This window comes from Acomys minous, assembly GCF_964271855.1.
Source record: "Acomys minous genome assembly, chromosome: 12".
NCBI lineage: Eukaryota > Metazoa > Chordata > Mammalia > Rodentia > Muridae > Acomys > Acomys minous.
Window position 1 is genome coordinate 60,788,733 of NC_140493.1, and position 22,193 is coordinate 60,810,925.

The 22,193-nt window shown below is 48.1% G+C and overlaps 1 protein-coding gene across 8 annotated transcripts in view; it reads left to right on the forward strand.

Moving 5' to 3' along the window:
• Positions 1–22,193, forward strand: part of SNX31 (sorting nexin 31) — a 49,773-nt gene that overhangs the window by 25,962 nt on the left and 1,618 nt on the right. For 2 of the 8 annotated variants that reach the window (XM_084803070.1, XM_084803071.1), the window contains exons 9-13: positions 2,800–2,892; positions 4,735–4,938; positions 8,991–9,104; positions 14,000–14,077; positions 20,847–20,903. In XM_084803070.1, coding sequence (XP_084659196.1) covers positions 2,800–2,892; positions 4,735–4,938; positions 8,991–9,104; positions 14,000–14,077; positions 20,847–20,903 — 546 coding nt within the window. The remainder of the gene's footprint in view (positions 1–2,799; positions 2,893–4,734; positions 4,939–8,990; positions 9,105–13,999; positions 14,078–20,846; positions 20,904–22,193) is intronic. The other 6 variants (XM_084803072.1, XM_084803073.1, XM_084803074.1 and 3 more) reach the window with 3 other exon arrangements.

Below are 22,193 nucleotides of genomic sequence, written 5' to 3' on the forward strand. Positions count from 1 at the left end.
TATTGAGTAGGCAACTCATGGGGGCAATCTAGAGTAGACGTTTCCAGGAACTTGGGGGGTAGGGCAGAAGGACAATTATTGGTTAATGGGTACACAGGGTTTTGTTTTGTTGGTTTTTTCTTTTGTTGTCATTGTTGTTTTGTTTTGTTTGTATTGCTTGGAGCAGGGCTTCCTTATGGAGCCTAGGGTGGCCTTGAACTCTTGGAGCAGGGCCTCACTATGGAGCCTAGGGTGGCCTTGAACTCTTGGAGCAGGGCCTCACTATGGAGCCTAGGGTGGCTTTGAACTCTTGGAGCAGGGTCTCACTTTGGAGCCTAGGGTGGCCTTGAACTCATGACTCATCTGCCTCAGCCTTCCGTTTGGAGTCTTTGTCGGCAACTATGAAAGGCTTGGGAGTAAACAGCGCCAGTGGCTGTACAATGTTAAATGTGCATAAAACCGCTCAATTGTACACTTAAGGACAGTTAGCGCAGAGGCTGGAGAGACGCCTCAGGCGTCAAGAGCACTTGCACTCTTGCAGGAGAACCAGGTTGTTCCCAGCACCCACATGGTGGGGTTTGACACCCTTTTTGGTCTCCATGGACACCAAGGCACACATGACATGCATGCACAGGAACAAACAGAGCAGGTGTGGCAGCACAGGCCTGTAATCCTAGCACTGGGGAGGCAGAGGCCGGAGAATTAGAAACTCAGAGTCATCTTTGGCTTCATAAGTGACAGTTCAAGGCCAGCCAGGAATACATGAGACCGATTGTTTTTTGTTTGTTTTTTTATTTTTATTTTTTTGAAGATTTATTTATTTTATGTATGAATGCTCTATCTGCATGTACGCCTGCAGGCCAGAAGAGGGCACCAGATCTCATAGATAGCTGTGAGCCACCATGTGGTTGCTGGGGATTGAACTCAGGACCTCTGGAAGAGCAGCCAGTGCTCTTAACCTCTGAGCCATCTCTCCAGCCCCAAGACTGACTGTTTTAACTGGAGTCTGCTACTGTTTGTTTATAACTTAGTATTCTTTTCGTGTATAAATAAATAGGTGCGGGTTTTCCTCATGTTGTTAATTATCCTAGACAACTTTGAAAGCTAGGATAACCTAATATTTGATTACACACCAACTCGGCTTTCTATTTTGAAATATTTTATAGTGCACTACCTCACAGGGTAGCTGTAGGTTTGGAGTTGAAAGCGTGAGACTACCACCTGACACATACTCACTACTGTACAGCCCACGGAGCACGACACCATCCCTCGACCAGATACCAGACCCCAGGAATGCTCAGGGCCCTCCCATAAAATGGGATAGCATTCCCACGGAAGTCACACACCTTCTCCTGCGGCCTTCCAACCTCTCGATAACTTACAACACTGAGTACAGGGAAGACGCCATATTAAGTACATGTTACACGGCATCATTTAGGGAACAATGAGAAACAGATGCGTGCACACTCAGTGCCGATGTGATCCGTGCACACTCAGTGCCGATGCACCGGTTCCTGAGACTCGCTCACAGTTCATTTCACCCGAGGATGTGGAGCCCGCAGACCCAGAGTGCAGACTTTGTGTGTGTTTGCTACTAGCCAGAAGTCAAATTACCTTAATGTTCTAAGCAGTATCGGTAACAGCTTTGGCTGGCCTGGATGATGCTCCGTAGACCAGGCTGCTCTGGGTTCACAGAGGCCCAGCTGCCTCTGCCTCCCTGTGTCCTTCCTGCCCCTTAGGCTTGTGTGTGATTTGGGACTTGGATTGCCAAGTTTCCTCCTGAAAACCGTGTGAGTGAACTCTGCCTCTCCGTTACACAGCATGTCGTTTCTCCAAACCTGTGTTCCAGCCCTGTCAAGTTAGGAGGCAAGCCCCTCAGATTAGGGTGAGGCCGTGTGTGTTTGAGGCAAGCCCCTCGGATTAGGGTGAGGCTGTGTGTGTTTGTGTTCGCCACTTGGATGTCCTTTTGGTCGGTTGTCGACATCAGTCTGGGGTCCGTTATTGGTGACTTTGCATTTGTCTTATTGTTTTCTGTAAATGTCAACACCCTTTGCCTCATTTAACATCGCTTTCTAGTTTCGTTTCTGGTGTTCTGGGTACAGAAATCTGCATTTACATATAATTACATGTGATTATTTCTGCATTCTGCCATCATGTTTTTATAAAGACAATCCTTCCATCAAGATAAACATATTCATCTTTAGTTGTGTACTTTTAAAAAAGACTCACTTCTTAAAGCCATATGTGTGTGTCTATGCCCATATGTGGGTTTGTGCGTGGACGTGCTGGTGCCTGTGGTAGCCAGAGGTGTCTGATCCCCTGGAGCTGCCATCACAGTGGCTGTGAGCCACCTCACATGAGAGTTAAGAACTGAGCTCTGGTCCTCTAAGGGGCAGCACACAATTAACTGCTAAGCCCTCTCTCCCACATACTTCACTGCCTTTTTTTTTTTTAAATACTGTAATCTCTTATCTGACTGGACAATATGGAAGTGACTCTGAGTTTCTTTGCCAAGTATTCTAAGTGTCCCAAACTGTAGAACAAGCCTTTTCTACTCCCTAAGCTAGTTGCGGTGATGCTTTCTGGCGATCCAGCACATGGGAGGCTGAGGCAAGAAGATCATGGGTTTGACGCCAGCCTGATCTACGTACAGAGTGCTCAACTTTAAGACTCTGTGTCCAAACAAAACAACAAAAAAGGCAATCTTTATAATCCGTCAAATCACTATGCGGTTTCACTTGGGTCTAGGCTTTTAAGCCCTCTATACAGACGAGTTTATTTCTACGAAGGTTGACAATTATATAATTATGTTGTTTTAAGGCAGTACAGGACATTGAATTAGAATGGGTGAAGCCCACACAGGCTCAGAGGGAGGAATTAAAGGCGCTCCAGAAGACGGAGAACCAAGCAAAGGTGAGAGAAGCATTGTGCTAAGCGATGTTCCTTGGACGCGAGCTCCGGACACGCATTGGAAGTGGGCTGCTGCTCTCATTCACAAATCCCGTTTCTTGTGTAAGGTTTCTAAAAACACACGTGGAGTCTTTGGCCAAGGTAACTAGTACGGCTCCTCCACTTTATCCTATAACCGCAGAGGACTCTCCTCGGTGGTTCTGCTGTCCTTTAGCTGGCCAGTTTTCTTTTATTGGAAGTCAAGCTGTTAATGGCTTTTGCTGCTGTGACTCCCTTGGCCCGCAAGCACTACAAGGCCCAGAGCTGTGTCTAATTTAAATTTCCTCCTCCTGTGTGAACTTCTGGTTTTGGGATGAACATGCTAGCCAGCGCCACCTTACCTCATGCGCGCTTGCAAGGAGACTGAGCTGAAGATGCATGAAATGACTCAAAGCAATTTGATCTAAACCAGAGATGAGTTCACTATGGCTCTTGGGCCACTGTTGTTATAAATAAAGTTTTATTGGCACACAGAGGCACTTAGTTATTTACGTGTGTCTAAGGTAATTTTTGTGCTGCGGTGAGAGAGGTGTGAGGTGGCTGTAGAGACAGTAGGCTCGCTAAAGCCATGCTGGCAAGCACTCACACGAACCACAATCTCAAAAAGAGTTTGTGAAACTCTAAGTGGAAACAGGCAAACATGCTATCCATGTCTATATGCATTGATTTGACTTTTTAAGGTAGTTTGTCTTACTTAAAAGATTTGTTCTACGCGCGCGCGCGTGTGTGTGTGTGTGTGTGTAGTGCTCACAGAGGCCAGAAGAGGGCATCTGATTCTTCAGAGCTGGAGTTTCAGACAGCTGTGACCAGCCTGATGTGGGTGCTGGGAACTGAATTCCGGTCCTTCCTGCAAGGGCAGCAGGTGTTCTTAACCACTGAGCCATCTCTGCAGCCCCAGGTCCAACGTTCTTAAAAGAATGAGGTTTTCAAGTGAATAATCCTAGCAGACTTCTCTCCACTGGTTTCCATGTGTTAGTGCCGCTTTGTTAATGGCATATGCCAACAAGCATTTTGAGTAAATTGCTTATTCATTAACTGTTTGGCAACGTGTAGCTTTACTTTTAATTAAATCCTTTCACTTCTTTTAATCCACAACAGCTAAGGGGTTATTGTTTTTTCCAGTGCTGGGGATTGAGCTCAGGTTTCATACACACAGGCAAGTGGTTTGCCTCGGGACTGTCCCAGCCCTTATATGAAATAAAAAAGAGCGATAAGCATTGTGTTGAAAGATGTCTCAGTGGTCAAGAGGACTTGCTGCTCTTCCAGAGGACCCACTCGCATGCTGGTTCACAACCATCCATAGCTTCCCCAGGAGATGGGATGTGCTCTTCTCACCTCCATGGGCACATGCACGCACGCACGCACGCACGCACGCACGCACGCACGCGGACACACACACACACACACACACACACACACACATACAAGCAAGCAAGCAAAACTCTTCTAATCTTTTGTTTCTTTTTTTTTTTTTCAACTCTACTCTTCGTTCCTTGAGTATTTTGGCTTCAAGTACTAAACAGGATCAGGGTCAGACTGGCAAAGGAGATAGGACTAGCTCCTGACCTGGGGGACACAGTGGACCCCCAGGGCTTACTGTCTACACTAGGGGCCTCATTTGTACGTTCTAGAACCAAGCGGGTTTGCTATGAGCGCACCCTGTGAGTTTCACCAGCACAGCACAGCAGAAGGCCCCGCCCCGCCCCGCCCCACCCCGCCCCGCCCCGCCCCACCCCGCCCCCCAGCTCCGTATCTGTGAAAAGTGGTCTCTTTGCTTCCTTCTACTCCCGCCCCGCCCCGGAGCAGTTTTTGGAGCTGTCCCAGGAGGTCCGGCACTATGGGTACATTCAGCTGGATCCCTGTACCTGCAACCACCCAGAACCTGGCTGTGAGGCTGTGCTGTCCATTGGCAACAGCGAGATCAGCTGCTGTGTAACCCTGCCTGATGGCCAGACGCAGGACATCGCTTTCCAGATGAGCAGAATAAAGTGCTGGCAGGTCACTTTCCTTGTGAGTATCTGGCACCCTGCTTTGTCTGTCACTTACAGTCTCCTCCTGTGGCGGGTGGTGGCGCACACCTTAGTCCCAGCACTCAGGCGACAGAGGCAGGCAGGTCTCTGAATTTGGGGGCAGCCTGGTCTATAGAGTGAATTCCAGGACAGCCAGGACTAGACAGAGAAACCCTGTTTCAGAAGACCAAAAAGATATCAAAGTCTCCTCTTGTGATCTGAAAAATCCTGTCGCTCTTAGATGTCACAGTCGGGGCGGGGGAGAGACAGGCTTGCTGGTGAGTCAGTACCTTGGTGGTCAGGCATGGCACCCTAGGCCTGCGGTCCGTGCAGACTCCCTGCCCAGAGCAAGAGAAGCACCCATCCTCGTGGCTTGAAGGGTGAGCCGACTCATAGCATTTATTGAGCACCTACTATGTGCTTAATGTCACCAAGAAATGGGATGCTGCCCAGCACAGCCCTTCTGCAGGAGCCCTGGTTTGTGCTGGTATGACTACTTCCTTTGAAGCACATGTCGTTAGCATTAGTGGCCACTGAGCTGAGTGCTGCGCACGTCAGCTGGATTCTGCCAAGTGCTCGTGCTCGGTGAGGGAACCCTGACTGTCCTGTGTACACAGAGCGGTGGGAGAAGACAAAAGCTGCTAAATCGTGGAGGCTACAACAGCATGCTCGGACCTAGTGCTCACCCTCTCTCTGGGGCACTTAGTAATGCCAGACTTTTTTTCTTTTAAAAATTGTTACAAAACAAAACAAAACAAAACGAAACAAAAAGCTGGCCGTGGTGGCACACACCTTTAATCCCAGCAGAGATAGACAGTGAGTTCGAGGCCAGCCTGGTCTACAAAGTGAGTCCAGAACAGCCAAGGCTACACAGAGAGACCCTGTCTCTCATGAAAAACCAAAAATAAAACAAAACAAAAATTGTTAAGTACTGTGTGTGTGTGTGTGAGACAGAGACAGGGAGAGAGAGAGTAGGGGGGAGAGGGGTCATATATGGGGTGTCTTGGGTCACATGTCACAGGTCAGAGGACAACTTTGTGGAGCCCCCTCTCTCCAGGGTTTGAACTCAGGTCACCAGGCTTGTGCTGCAAGCTTTGCCCACTGAGCCATCTCACGGGTCCATTTTTTTTTTCTTTTCTCTTTCCTCCCTTGGACATGGGCTTTCTGAAACCTGACATGTCCCAATGGCCCGTTCCAGCATCTTTCTACAGTCTCTGACATCAGATTCAACTCTCCTCACGGGCCAGCATCTCTCCCACCGTTGGCCACCTTCCTCTGTGTTTCACGGATACTGCAGACTCATGTCTCCCACGCACCTAACTGCCACACGCCAACACAGACAATACCTTAGACTCTCCTCTCTGCTCTTCCTCTGCGCTTCGTTGCTGATGAAGAACCATCTCACCTGCCATCTTGCTGTCCTGCATATCGCTCTCTTTCCCTCACACTCATGGCTGCTTCTCCATGTCCCCCACCCAGCGGTGCCTCTCCACCTCCTAACCCCCCCCTCAGCCTTTCAGCCCTTTAGGATCAGAGAAAATACATTGTGTGGTTTTTTTTTTTGTTACTTTCCCACTTGTGCAACTTTATTCTGTGGCCCCAAATGTGATGGGCTTTGGCCAGTGCTGCACGTGTGTCTCCTGGGCGAGGGGCTATGTATGGTGTTTGGGAATTCACTTATTTCTCACGGCGTGATTCTTTGGGAATTCAGCCACAGCTCTGTAGGTGTCAAACGTTGGTGTTTCTGAGTGTAATCTGAGGATGGACAGGCTGGAGTTTTATGTTCATCTCCTGCACGACCTCTCATTTTCAGGTTTTAAACTATGACTGTGGCCTTTGTCGGAGCGTGAGACCCCAGTTCTTTGAAGAATTTAGGGTATTCTCCCTTCAGCCACCACCAGGGACTTCCTTTATCATTTCAAAAAGAAGCCACAAAGCTCTTAGTGGTGCTCGTCCACCCTGGGCTCCACCTGCCCTAAGTAACTCTTTGTTTACTTTCTATCTCTGTGCACTGTGTTGGCCTGTTCTGGAAATTTCCTATTAAAAGCAATGCGTGGCAATAAAATGCAGCCCTTCCTTATCTTTTCCCTCAGCACCTAAGGTCTGAGTCGGCCTGTGTGGAAGCAAGTGTCACTAGTGTATTGCTCGTGTCTGGCTGAACGCCTCACTGTGTGGATATCCCGCAGTTGGTCCATTTATCTGTTGGCGGGCACTTGGGGTGTTTCTCTCTGTTGGCGGTAATTAACCGTGCTGCTGTGAACATCTGCAGACTGACTCTGGGTAGGCCCTTCCCCCTCCACCCCCCCATCCCCCACCCTCCCAACCCCCTCTACTCCCCCAGTTCTCTTGGGTGTGTCTCTCTAGGAACAGAATTACATCTAGGGTCAGATGGTAATTCTATGTTTGACTTTTAGAGTATGTGCCATCCTGTTTGCCAGAGTGGCTGAACTGGTTTATTCTCTTTGAACTGTGTCTGAAGGCCCTGCTTTCCCCCCTACCTTGCCAGTTCTTATTCATAATCTGACTTTAAGAATTATAGCCAGCTGGGCGTGGTGGCGCACACCTTTAGTCCCAGCACTGGGGAGGCAGAGGCAGGTGGATCGCTATGAGTTTGAGGCCAGTCTGGACTGCAAAGTGAGTCTAGGACAGCCAAGGCTACACAGAGAAACTCTGTCTCAAAAAAACCTAAAATAAATAAATAAATAAATAAACTGTAGCCAACAGGGCCAGATGTGGTGGCGCACGCCTTTAATCCCAGCACTTGGGAGGCAGAGGCAGGCAGATCACTGTGAGTTCGAAGCCAGCCTGGTCTACAAAGCAAGTCCAGGACAGCCAAGGCTACACAGAGAGACCCTCTTCCTCCTTCTCGCCCCCCTCCTCTTCTTCTCCTCCTCCTCCTTTCCCTGTGTGCTTCATCTTGGAGATGCAGGACTAGTCTCAGAGTCTCACACCCCGAGTGCATGGGTAACTGTTTAGCCAAACACTTTCCAGGCGCCCTCCTAGCGTTCTGCCCCCGAACTCTTCATCTTAACCTTCTGCCTTTCACCTCGGCAGGGTCTCGGTCTTCTTTTGGGTCCTCCCAGCCTGGGCTCCTGGAGGAGCGGGGTAAGCATGGGGCTTGTCTCACCTGAACACAGCGACTGCCCAGCTTGTTCTTCACACAGATGCTGTGAGACTGACGTTCCTGTGAGACTGCGTTATCATCTAGCTTTCCTGATTCCCTGAGGGCGTGTCCACGGTCCTCAGGATGGGTTCTGAAAGCCTCAGCTTGGTTTATAAAGCCGCGAGAGCCAGGATCTTTGTTATCGAGCACTAGGCACCTACACAGCCACTTATAGTAAACCAACGGCCCCGGGGAAGGATGTGTGTTGGTTGCTTACGTGTCCAAAGGAGGAAGGAGCCACAGAGCTTGGCTTTGCCGGCATCGGGAGCTCTGTGGGAGGACCTCCTACTAGGGCGTCTAAGTTCTGGAGTCAAACAAAGGCACAGAACATTGGCCCAGTTGACCTAAGCTTGACCATGTGCCGTCGTCTGGCGTCATTCTCTGAGGGTTCTACCCAGCTGGCCTGTGGTGGAAGAGGTTGGCTTTCCTAGGAGAACTGGAGGCTCCATCACTGCAGGAACCAGAGACAGATGCTGTGTGTGAACCTCAAGGCCTTCGGAACCGTCTTCCATGCCGACTCTCTAGGCCCCCTCCTCACCCACCTTGTTTGGAGCCCAAGCCACTGACACAGTGTCTCCAACCTGCCAGCCTGCCCCATGCCTCAAGGGTTTGACCGCACTCTTCCTTCTGTCATGAGTTACCACTCCCTTCCCCTCAATGGCAAAACGCCAAGCCGCTTGGAGAGCTTCTGCTTCTGCCCTCACGGTCCTTCTTCCCGGAAGCTGTCCTTTGCCCTCCTGGCCTGGCTGCAGCGCCTGTTCTTCCTCCTTTAACACTTCGGTATCGCAGTGTGCTGACTGGGAGACCCGCAGCCTTTGGGGAACGGGTGCTTTGTTGACGTCATGCCCAGTGTGTTCAAAGGCACGCTCACGGTACCCTTTCCTCTGCAGGGGACTGTGCTGGATACCGATGGGCCCCAGCGAACTCTCAACCAGAACTTAGAGCTGAGATTTCAGTACAGTGAAGACAGTGGCCACCACTGGTTGGTTATTTACAGCAAACAGGTGAGTTGTCAGCCTAGAGCAGGCCCTGCTGGCTGCTGTGAACCGAGCACGCTACTTTAGCCCAGCTGGCGGGGCGGGGCCGTCCTTCCCTGGCATTGCACTGAAATACTTTGTTGTGGTTTCATTTTCTTTGGTTTTTTGCTTTATTTTCCTGGTCACCATGGCCGTGAGTTCAAAGGATTTAGTTAATGTGGCAGCCAGCTCTGAGTTAAGAGGTTTGTTTTAGTTATCTTCGGGTGGTGTTGGCTTGGCCCCATCACCTGTGGCAAAGCAAAGCATCATGGGAGAAACCTGGTGGATCAGACTGCTTCAGGTCACAATGGTAGGAAGAAAAAAAAGAGCGAAGAGGGGCGTGTCCTAATATTTCCTCGAAGGTCCTGCCTCCGGTGACTGACTTCCTCCCAGCAGGCCCTGCTAGCCCCTACCAGCTTCTGTCTGAAGCTAGCCCGAGTCCAAACAAAGAAAAGAAAAGAAAAACAAGTAGTGGGATGGATTGTTTTTCCTGATCCTGTGCTTAAACCATAGAGATTTTTATTAACTTGATAAGAATACTAAAAGTGGGTGATTGGCATTTTCAACATTTTCTTGGCTTTACTCAAGATGATAAAATTTTGCCTCTCCTCCCTGAGAAGTGAACACCTCCCAGGAGACTTTGCGCTTGTCTCACTGACCAGAATTGGGTCCACAGCTACTCCTAGCTCAAAGGAGTCTAGGAACCAAACAGATAGCATGGGAAGAACAGAATTCATGATGGAGTTAGAACAGATGTAAGTAAGTCATTGCTTGGGCCAGACACTGAGACCCCACACAAAGCCGGGATCTCTTAGTACAGAAGAGCAAGCAGCAGTGTTTGACAACTAGCATCCAGCTTGAAAGTGTCTAATCAAACTGACAAGAACACCCCCCCCCCAAAAGTAAAAGACAATCTCCAACAAAACCCCTAGCTTAGCCGTTTCAAGGTGGAACCTAAACTCCAGGTGAAAATAAAACTTAATAAAAAATAATGAAGGGTCAATCAGGAGACAGAGGCGGTGGATCTCTGAGTTTGAGGCCAGCCTGGTCTACAGAGTGAGTTCCAGGACAGCCAGGGCTACACAGAGAAACCCTGTCTTAAAAAATCAAAATAATGATGATGATGTTGATGGTAATGGTGATGATGAAGCTGGAAAGATGGCTAAGCAGTTAAGAACACTTACTGCTCTTGCAAAGGACCTGGGTTCCATCCCTAAAATCCACACGGTGGCTTACAACTATCTGAACTGCATTTTCGAAGATAGCCAACACCCTCTTCTGGCCTTAAAGGGCACCAGCATACAGGCAAAAAAAAACCCATATCATAAATCAAAACAATAAATCTTAAAATAGATTAATAAATAATCCAGGTGTTCTAAATTCTACCATGCCTGGCACCTGCTTTTTTTTTTTTTTTGGTTTTTCGAGACAGGGTTTCTCTGTGTAGCCTTGGCTGTCCTGGACTCGCTTTGTAGACCAGGCTGGCCTTGAACTCACAGTGATCCGCCTGCCTCTGCCTCCCAAGTGCTGGGATTAAAGGCGTGCGCCACCACCGCCCGGCTTCAGGTGTCCTAAATTCTAATAAAAACATTGAGGTAAACTTCATTTGATGTTGTACTCAACCTGAGTCCTGCTTAGTTCCACGGAGAATTTTAGTTTCTGGTCACCAAAGCCCCCTTCGTACCCTCTAATCCAGCTGTGGCTATGTCAGTGTCCTCTGAAATGCAAAAAGAGCCACAACCCTAAGTGAAAGAATGTTCCTTAGGTGCCTTAGTTTGGGCTACTATTGTTATGACGAGAACATCATGACCGAAAGCAGCTTGGAGATGAAAGGGTTAATTCATCTTACACTTCCACATTGCTGTTCATCCCCAAAGGAAATCAGGACAGGAAGTCAAACATCTCACTGATCTTATGGAGACGGTTTCTCAATTGAGGTGCCCTGCCCGCCCCCCCCCCCCCCCGTCCCCTTTCCCCCCCTCCCCCCGTGATGACTCCAGCGTGGGTCAAGTTGACATAAAGCTAGCGAGCACAGCAGGTCTCCTTCAGTATGAAGCATACTTATGGAGATGGTAGGAAATTGTGCAACTCGCAGGTAGTTGGGAAGGAGAGAGAGAGACTTGAACACACCCTTCACACTCTCCTCAGAATGCTGTGTGGTTAAATTGTACTATAGTCTTAATCTGACCAGCGGCAAATGAGTTCCAGCCACCGCAGAGACACGCGATGAACATTTTTAAAGGGCTGCTAGTGAGATCATATTTCCTTTGGAGGAGGAAGCAGTTGGTGGATACCCAAAGGGCAGCTTTTTACAGAAGGCAGGAATGGGACTCTGTGCCTTCCAAAAGCAGATGAGGGCTGCGGCACAAACCTTCTCCGTGAGCCTTTAAACATAAGTTCAGTGAGTTTTTTGTATCTAGCAAGCCTGATCTGGTTGATAGCAACCTTAGCCTATGTGCTTGTCTGCATGGCATAGGAAAAATAAGGGAATCAGTCTGTATCTTGAGGAACATGACTTAACATCTAAAGCTAGCTGCTCCGGGTCAGGGTTTTACTGTTTTAAGGTGTAGCTTGATTTTGTAAAAGTTACGTCTATGTGCTGATGCTTAAAGATTTATTTATTATGTATACACTGTTCTGCCTGCATGTAATACATCTGCAAGCCAAAAGAGGGCACCAGATCTCATTATAGATGGTTGTGAGACACCATGTGGTTGCTGGGAATTGAACTCAGGACCTTTGGAAGAGCAGACAGTGCTCTTAACCACTGAGCCGTCTCTTCAGCTCCATTCCTCTTTTCCTTAATCACTTTTTCTCTCTTCCCTCTTCCCGCCCCTGGAGGAGATTTCACTCTTCTTATGCCAGGTGTTAGTCACAGGCCACCCTCATCCCCTGTAATTTTGCTGTCTCTCGGGGACCCTGAGAGCCCCAGGTCATTTTCCTAGCCTAGTTGTCCTTTCTTTACTTTTAAATTATTTTTATTTTATGTGTGTTGGTGTTTTGCCTGCAGGTATGCGTGTGGGTGTCAGATCTTGGAGTTACAGACAGTTGTGAGCTGTCATGTGGGTGCTGGGAATGGAATCCCAGTCCTTTGGAAGAGCAGTCAGCGCTGAGCCATCTCTCCAGCCCGCTTACTGAAAAATTTAAAAGTCGTTGTCAATCTTTGCTTTGTTTTCCGAGCATCTTTAAATCTCACTACAGCCATAGCTTCCTGGGGGTTTAGTCATCAGTGTCCGTGTAAGGTACACAACAATAGATGGTTGTGTATCTTACAGAAAGCAAGGGGTTCCTTTTTCTGTACCATGTGTACCAAATGTAAGGTCCCTTGGGCTCCCCAGTGCGCTTCTTTCCCTCAAATCCCTTCTCTTTATGCCTTGAATTTTTAAATATTGGTTTGGCTCTATTAAGTTTGATGCACCAAAGTCAAAGGCTGCAACTCATAAATGTTACTCCTGCCTGGTCATTTTCCTGGAAGAAGTGATAGAGAGGAAGAGATGGCGGGGGTGGTGTGGTGGGATAGAGGGATGGCTCAGTGGTTAAGAGCACTGGCTGTTTTTCCAAAGGTCCTAAGTTCAATTCCCAGCAACCACATGGTGGCTCACAACCATCTACAATGCAATCTGATGCCCTCTTCTGGCCTGCAGGCACACATGTGGACCGAATAGTGTATAAATAATATATGAATCAGAAACAAAAAACAACAAACCCTTCAGTAAGCCAGGCAGGGGACATAGTCACTCAGGAGGCAGAGAAAGGTAGATCTCTGAGTTCAAGGCCAGCCTGGTCTACAGAGTTCCAGGACAACCAGGGTACACAGAAGGACCCCCCCCCACACACACACACACACTCCTCAAGAGCAAAAGGTTTACTATCTTCTTCCAAATAGACAAGCTAGTACCTTTTGCCTAATGATGGGTCTCTCAATAATTATTTCACCATTAAATGGAAGATTTGCTTATTTGATGACTATTGTAAGTCATTTGTCGCTAATCGCTTATGAAACACAAGCTGCTCGATGCATAATAAAAACATGGAATAGAAGGAGGAGTTAAGAAGGAAAATTGTTAGGAATGGGATTCTGGCCATTTTATTCATCTGTCTTAAAATGTATTCTCACTACATCGGTATAATTGAGAAAACTTACACTTGCTTCCTAATCGCATTTTAAGCAAATGTCTGAAAGCTAAAGATAAAATTCTTTTAACATGTGCTGGTGAGTTTTAGCCTCCATCATGCAGGGAGAGAGAGAGAGAGAGGGCCTCGAGGTGAGGGAGGGCTTTGTGGCTTTAAAGATTATTTATTTACTTATTTTTATTTTATTAGGGAGAGGTGTTTGGAGACAGGGTTTCTCTGTGTAACCTTGGCTGTCCTGGACTCACTTTGTAGACCAGGCTGGCCTCAAACTCACAGTGATCCTCCTGCCTCTGCCTCCCTGAGTGCTGGGACTAAAAGAGTGAGCCAACACCCCAGCTGATTTATTTATTTATTTTTATTATTTTTTTTTATGTGTATGGATGTTTCATCTGCATGTATGTCTGTGTAGCATGCGCATGCAAGGCCCAAGGATGTCGAAAGAGGGCCTCGGGTACCTTGAAATTAAAGTCACAGGCGGTCGTTAGTCACCATGTGGGTGCTGAAATTCAAACCTAAGTCCTCTGAAGAGTAGCTAGTGCTCTTAACTGCTGAGCTATCTCTCCAGTTCCTGGCGTTCGTTTGTTTGTTTGTTTGTTTGTTTGTGACAGAGTCTCATTATGGAGCCTTGGCTGGCCTGGAACCCAGTGTTTAGACCAGGCTGGCCTTGTGGCGATCCTCCTGCCTCTGCCTACGCGTGCTGGGATCAAGGGCGTGCGCCAACACCTTGCCCCTGTTTCTGGGTTTTAAAGGCATTTTTCCTGAGTAGCTGCCTGAAGAAGATGGTCTCAGAGAAGATGGCGAAGCTGGCTGAGGAGAACCCACAAATGGTGAGAACTCATGTGTGACAGACAACACGTGAAGACCAAATCCACCCCAAGACCCAACATCTGTGGGGTGTGGCCTCTAGGGAGGCAGCCACAGCTCACAGTGGTCACCTCCAGCTTGGTTACCAGAGTTGTTAGGGTGAGTGCCAGGGTCCTGGCAGCTCTGACAAACTGCCTGGGCCACTTGTCTCCAACAGGCCAAGCGAACAGACAAACATGGGCGAAGGAGACTTATTCCTTCCGGTAGAGCTAGGCCTCAAGTCCAACCAGAAAGCAGCTTCATGTCACTATTCTATCAGTGGACACAAGGTCCACCTGGGGATAAGTCCTCTGATGACATTTCCCTTGGTGGCCTATGTAGCACCTCCTGACACCAGGAAAAGTAGCCACCCAGGAGGAAGTTTTGAGGTCAGTTCCAGGTTTATTTCTTAATGTCCCGCAACCAAAGTCTGTTGAGTCTTTAGCAATAGGGTCTCACCTCCTACACATGGTGAGCAGCCAGGGGCAACGGCAGTGCCCTATGCTGTTTTGGAGGACTCTGGGCCTTCCTGTCAAACTCACAGGGAGGTACACCACTCCTCACCTGGAAATTTTCATGCGCTATATTCCCCAGATCCTCTGGGGAAAGCCTGTCCATCCATGCAGGAACCTCCACTCCAGCTCCTTTTCTTCTTTGAAATATAAATATGTATATATATAATTAGCATATATATAATTAGCATATATATAATTAGCATAAACAGTTGTGAGCTTCGTAGAGCTTTTTCATACTTGGTTTCTTCTTAATCCACCCAGGGTTCTCCCCTGCAGGCCTGCTTATGGCTTGAGCCCTAGTTTTCCTATCTTGTGCTGTACTATGCCTGTCAGACCTTTTCCTCTCCCCAGCTCGTGTTGAGGTCAGGGTTTTGAGGGGATCATCAACAAAGCAGGGGGCCTCTTCAACAATCTCTAGAGTTTTCTCTAGAAGAAAGTCATAGCCCCTTGGCACTTCCTGTCTACCAAACAGGAAGCTCCTGAGTGAAAGGAACACTCAGGACACTAGTTTGTTTTCTCAAAATTATCTTTATTTTTCTGATCTACATATATCCATCAAAGGTCTGGTAACTTACTGAAAGTCTTGCCATATAAGCTGTAAAACAAAACAAGAACCACTTTGAGATTCTACACTTGATGGGCGCCTAAGTCTGTAATCCCAGTACTTGAGGAGGCAGAGGCAGGCAGATCTCTGTGAGTTCGAGGCCAGCCTGGTCTGCAAAGCAAACCCAGGACAGTCAAGGCTACACAGAGAAAGGAGAAGCCCTGTCTTGAAAACAAAAACAAAACAAAACAAAAATAGAAATAAAAAAGAAAGAGATTTTAGACTTTGCTGATTATCTTATTATAGAAGCACATTTCTGCTATGATAGGACAGGCTGATGGACATTTGTCTTGGTAAATTTATTATTTCTTCAGAATGTTACATCGATCCTTTTAAAAATATTTATTCATTTTATTCTATGTGTGTGAGTGGTTCGCCTGCATGTACGTATGTGCATCGTGTGCCTGCCCGGTGCCCATGGCGGCCAAGAGAGGGCCTTAAATCATATGGAACTGGAGTTAGAGTTTGTGAGCCACCGTGGGGTGCTGGGAACTGAGCCCCAGTCCTCTTCAAAGCAACAAAGGAATTTAACCACCGAGCCATCTCAGGCCCACACAGTGATCTGTAAAATCACACAACAGACGACATTAGGATACCTCCCCTACTGTTTTTAGTTTGGTTTGGTTATTTATAAGTGGTGGGTGCCATCGTTACTTTCATGTTAGTCTTTTACAGCGCCCCACCCCCTGGCCTCCCCCCCCCCCCAACCTCTGCACCAAGAACCCAAATGTCTTTTGGACTTAATTTCTTTTTCTTCTCAATCTAAAAATATCTTTTCAGGGAAATAAATTCACTGTCTCCTGGTGATTTAACAATTTAAGTTGTACTAGAGAGCAGTCCGTGCAGGAGGCTTTTTAAAAATAGAGTAATAAGATCTACCCTCTTAGGCACGCAAGTCTCCCTTCGGCTTCCATTATTACATGTGTATAAAAGAAGAAAGAAAAGTAATTAACTAAAGGAGGCTTTTTTTTAAAAGAGAGAAGTGCCCTCAGACGCAGACACATGAAACAGCAGCCACTCGACACAGGAAGTCCTTTGGCAGCGTCTAGCTAAGGAACTAGCTGGAAAAAAAAACCGAGCAGGCCACACGCCTGTGGTCCGCACACCACTTGAAACTTACCGTTTATTTCAGTGAGCAGCAGAATTGGCACATTAGCCAATAAATATTCAACAGGTTTCAATCCCACAATTTCTTCATTTATCTTATTTATTTGTTATGACTTATTCTGATTCTTGGAAAGAAATTGCCTTCAAAGACAAACCACATTCCAGGTTGAATTTCCCCCCACAAAACCTTGAGGGAAAGGTACCCCTCAGTGGAAGCTGTGCTGGGCATCTTCACAGAGGACAGTGGGCTAACGTCATTTTTAAAGTGGCCATCTAATTATGAGACGGTGACATTTGCTTGCTCTCTCGACAAACACACACTTGGAAGAACAGAGCGCCTCTGTGCACTAAGGCACACAGGTCTCTATCTGGCGAGGTGGATTCTGAGTCCAAGGTTTTGATCATCTTGAAGACTCTGGGGCAAAGGGGAAAACCCTGAGGGACATTAACCAAATAAGCCCCACGATTAACTAAATAGCAGTCCCCAGAAATGCCGCATTTTCCCACTTAGAAGGAATGAGAGGGCGAAGACACCGAAGGCACCTGGTATCAAATCAAAGTTCATTAGTCTGGTTAGTTTATGCAATGATTTTAAAGAAACCTGAGGCTGGAGAGAGGATGTTAACTCCGTGAGTTCGGTTCCCCAGGCCCCGTGGAGAAGGCTGGTTGGGAGAGGCAACCCTCCTGCCATCCCAGCACAGAAGTTGGAGGCAGGACTCCTCCGAGCAAGCTGGCTTGCCAGACTAGCTGAGGTGGCATGCTCCCGGTCCAGCGAGAGGCCCTGCCTCGGTGTATAAAGAGGACCGCTGTGGACGTCAGCCCTGGGTCCCCACAGGCCTGCACACACACAGGCATGTATATGCACACATAAACACATACACAAAACCAAACCGACAAAAGTAAGCCTTGAAATGTTTTTAAGAGATTTTTACCCCAGGCTAGACTTGAACTTAGAGCTACCTAACTTCCCCAGTACTGGGATTATAGCAGATCTGCACCACCGCAGACATCATTAAAATCCGAGTCAAACAGCTCTAGTGAAGAGCAGCGTAAAATACACAGCACATGAAGTATTTACATAATTTAAAAGACGTATTTGCTTTATATATATATATATATGTATATGTGTGTGTGTGTATAAATATGAATGTTTTGCCTGTATGCATGTGTGTATGTGTACTACACGTGTGCCTGGTGCCTGCAGAGGTCAGAAGAGGGCACTGGAGACCTGAAACTGGAGTGACGGATGGTGACGAGCCACCACGTGGGGGAGATGGGAACTGAACCCGGGTCCTCTGCAGAGCAGCATGTGCTTTGAAACCATCCCCAGCCCCAGCTGTTTAGAATGTTCAGGCAATATATTTGTCATAAGCCAGAGAGGTGGTGTGTGTGTGTGCTGGCCTGGGTAAGTTTCGCTAACACTTGCTGCTCTTTATATATGAGCAGGGTGCGAAGGCTTGGGAAGGGGAAGAAGACCCAGAGCAGAATTACAAAGATGTTTTATAGCCAGGTGTGGTGGCGCACGCCCCTAATCCCAGTACTCAGGCAGAGGCAGGTGGATCTTTGTGAGTTCGAAGCCAGCCTGGTCTACAAAGTGAGTCCAAGACAGCCAAGGCTACACAGAGAAACCATGTCTCGAAAGAAACAAACAAAGAATAAACACTGATGTTTTGTTTTAGAAGAAATTATATGAGTTAGGATAAAGTTTAACAGGAAACAAAGTAAGTGTCTTAGTTATGTTTCTTTTTTAATTTTTGTTTGTTTGTTTGTTTGTTTTTGTTTTTGTTTTTTGAGACAGGGTTTCTCTGTGTAGCCCTGGCTGTCCTGGACTCACTCTGTAGACCAGGCTGGCCTCCAACTCACAGAGATCTATCTGCCTCTGCCTTTGGAGTGCTGGAATTAAAGGCGTGCGCCACCACCCCTGGCTTTAATTATATTTCTATTGTTGTGATGAAACACTGACCCAAAAGCAACTTGAGGAGGAAAGGGTTCATGTCCTCGCACAGCTTTGGGTCCATTGTGAGGGAGGTCACAGCAGGAATGTGGTGGGGCAGGAAGACCGTGGGGAAAGCAAACAAACAAAAAATCAAACCCAACCAGGACATGAGGTGTCCTAAACAAAACAGAAGCATGCTTCTCTCACCTAAAGGAAGCTGAGAGATGGCCTAATCTAGGGCTGGGCTGTGGTGCCACAGTGTAGTTAGAGGCCTTCCTGCTCTTCTGTCTCCAGTGTGAACGCCCACCTCTTCCTTAGTGCAGCTGTCGGAGTAGCAGCCATGACGTCCACGTTCTTAGACCGCATACCTGGCAAGTGTGACACATGTCTCTCGTACTTCAGGGCGACTCTCAGAAGTCAGTCACCCCAGAGGCTGCTGGAGTCATCCTCTCTGTCCATCTGCTTTATTTGGGGAGACAAGACACCCTGCTAAAGGTTATAGCTGCCAAGTGCTGACGGCGGGCACATGGCAATGCATGAAGTCTGTGTGAGACGTCTGAGAATCTTCTTGAAGGACAGGAGTCATTCTTCAGATTGTCAATACAGTGGAGAGCTGGCCCCTGCCTTGTTGGGGAGGTGTGCCCGGTCGCTGGTTGTTTAATAGTTGGTTTCTTTCCCACGAGGGAAGCATCCAGAAGCCTGCCCCCAAGTCCTGACTAGCCAGGTTACACTCACTGGGTGTACCAGGCACTCCTCCACCCTGCTTTGCTCCCCAGAGGACCTCTGGATGCTCTATGACTTGGCTTCCCATGAGCCACCACATGGGAAGAGAGGTCCTGTGTGTCTCTCCAGTTGTGTCCCTGTCTGGTTTCGGTGGCTACAGCTGGCACACACTCCTTTTCTGCAGCCACCCCAACCTCCTTCACTGCAGGAAACCCTTCACCTCTTCATTTGCTTCAGCCCTCCCCTCCTCCCCTCCCCTCCCCCAAACGCTCTGCAGATAGATGGTTCCTTTGAAAAGCCCTGCGTGTGGCATCCCAGGACTCTGTAATTCTAGGCAGGAAGAGGGAGAGCCTCAGGCTGACCTGAACTATACAGAGTACAAGACCAGCCTAAGTTAAATAGCGAGACCCTGACTCAAAAGGCGTAAGGGATTTAGACCAGCGAGAGGGCTCAGTAGGGAAGGAAGGGTGCTTGCTGCCAAGCCTAGTGACTTGAGTTCCATCCCTAGGAGTCACATGGTGGAAGAGAAAACCGTTTCCTCAGGGCTGCCCTCTGATGACCATATGTATGGCATGTCACACACACACACACACACACACACACACACACACACACACACACACACAAGCTAACGGTTCAGGATGAGTCCACTGGTAGAGTATATGCCTTGCCCAAGACCGTGAATGAGCTGTACAGATAACAATGCAGTAGCTGTTCTTTCTTTCTTTTTTAGACAGGGTTTCTCTGTGTAGCCCTGGCTGTCCTAGACTTGCTCTGTAGACCAGGCTGGCTTTGAACTCACGGAGATCCGCCTGCCTCTTGAGTGCTGGGATAAGAGAGGTATGCCACTGTGCCTGGCTGCAGTAACGTTTATTATTATTCTAAACCCTGTCCTCAGTCCAGGTTGCCATCTGCCTCCTCAGGCCCCCAACTGCTGTACCTTGTGCACTTGCAGACCAGCCCAGAGCTTTAGTCTGCTTCTGATTTGATGAATGGTGCCTTTTGACTGCACAAAGCCCTGCCTGGCTTTGTTTCAGCACACGTATCAGAGCTGCATGGATGATCTCAGAATTAAGATGTGTCTTTTATTGCCTTAAAAATCCTTTTAAAGGCTCTGTTAAGTTACAGGGTCCACAGGCAGCCACCAGTGCCAGGTCTGAGGCTTCCTGTCATTTTGGTGACTTCATTCCTGCCTCAGGAAGGGCAGCAAGCAGATGAGAGACAGGTGTGCAGATGTGAGGCAGGTGTGCAGATGTGAGGTAGGTGCACAGATGTGAGGCAGGTACAGATGTGAGGTAGGTGCACGGATGTGAGGCAGGTGTGCAGATGTGAGGCAGGTGTGCAGATGTGAGGTGGATGCACAGATGTGAGGTGGGTGCACAGATGTGAGGCAGGTGCACAGATGTGAGGCAGGTGTACAGTTGTGAGGCAGGTGTGCAGATGACAGGTGTGCAGATGTGAGGTGGATGCACAGATGTGAGGCAGGTATGCAGATGTGAGGTGGGTGCACAGATGACAGATGTGCAGATGTGAGGCAGGTGTGTAGATGACAGGCATGCAGATGTGAGGTGGATACAAAGATATGAGGCAGGTGTGCAGATGTGAGGTGGATGCACAGATGTGAGGCAGGTGTGTAGATGTGAGGCAGGTGTACAGCTGTGAGGCAGGTGTGCAGATGTGAGGCAGGTGTGCAGATGGGAGGTGGATACACAGATGTGAGGCAGGTGTGCAGATGCCAGGCATGTGTGCCCACTAACCAGCGGCTTAAGAATCATTAGGAGCATGGTTGTGGAGGGGGAAACATGTCAGTTAATGGATTATTGTGCTTGCTTCTCTGGGCTGTGCTGACATTTCACTAACCTGTTTAGCAGATCGAGGTTCCAGAAGAAGGCAGAAGTAAGAAGCATCCGGTCCAAGCAAGCCAGGTCTGTGAGTATAATGACATCATCGGAGTGGATACGGTTACCCTCTCTCCTGTAGGCAGTCATTGGCACTCAAGCATAAGCTAGAGAGCTGGCTGCTTCCCAGAAGCCCCTGTGTAGACGGGGCACGGGGGGGGGGGGGCAGGAGGGGGGGCAGGCCCAGAGCCGCCTGTTTCCGCAGTTGCTTCCAGGCCTCAGCAAGGGGGACACAACATTCCTTTGTGGTTTTCTTCATCCGGAGCACTGTGGAAAATGCTCCTTCTACTTTCTGCAGTTTGGCTTATCTGCACCTCTCAGTATGCAGCATAAAGCTGCTCTTAAGTTTGTAGGTTCTCTTGCGTGTCGCTTCTGTGGCGCAGGAAAGACTCTTGGCAGGTCACCCTGGTGAGCGCTCAGTGTCAGTGAGCACAGTTCTGTAAGTTCCCCACTGAGGGAACGGGGGCACAGAGCAAACGAAAGAAATCAACGGAGGAGCACCCCAGGACTGTTCTCTTAATTACCCTGCAATGCTTCTATGTCCAAATTCCAATGCAGGTAAATGAGATAACGGCAGGCCCCCTGAAAACAGTGTTCTAATGGGGTCTGGTGTGTGCATAGAGATGCCTCACACAGAAACAGACACTTAAAATATGTAAATACCGAAGTTACTGTTCTTCAGAAAACAACACAGTGCCAGTGACATGGTTCCCCAGTTAAAAATGCCCACTCCTCCAACCTCACAGCCTGAGTTCAATCCCTGGGTCCTACAGTTGAAGGAGAGAAGTTTGACCTTTGACCTCCACATGCATGCCTGTGTGCACTCACACAATAATAATAATAATAATAATAATAATAATAATAACAACAACAACAACAACAACAACAACAGTTGCAGTAATAAACAATGTAGCTGTGAAAGGCAGGGAGATAGGTGGCTGAGAGAGTAAGACCTTTCAAGCCTACTGATTCTGGTTTGATCCTTGGATCACAAGTGCAAAGGCTGGATCTAGTTTCACACATTTGCAACCCCAGCACTTCACTGTGAGAAGGGAGAACTGCCCAGAAACCCGAGGGCCAGCTTGCCTGGAGTACACAGTGAGGCAACGAGGTGAAAGCAGAAAGCTGACTTCCCAGAGTTGTCCCCTGGCCTCACCACATGCCCCTGCTGGCCTGTGTGCAACATGCACTAAAAATAAAAATAATGTTTTTAAAAAATGGGTTTTAAAATAGATTTATTTATTATTATGTATACAGTGCTCTGTCTGCACAGATGAGGGCCACAGGCCAGAAGAGGGCACCAGATCTCATTATAGA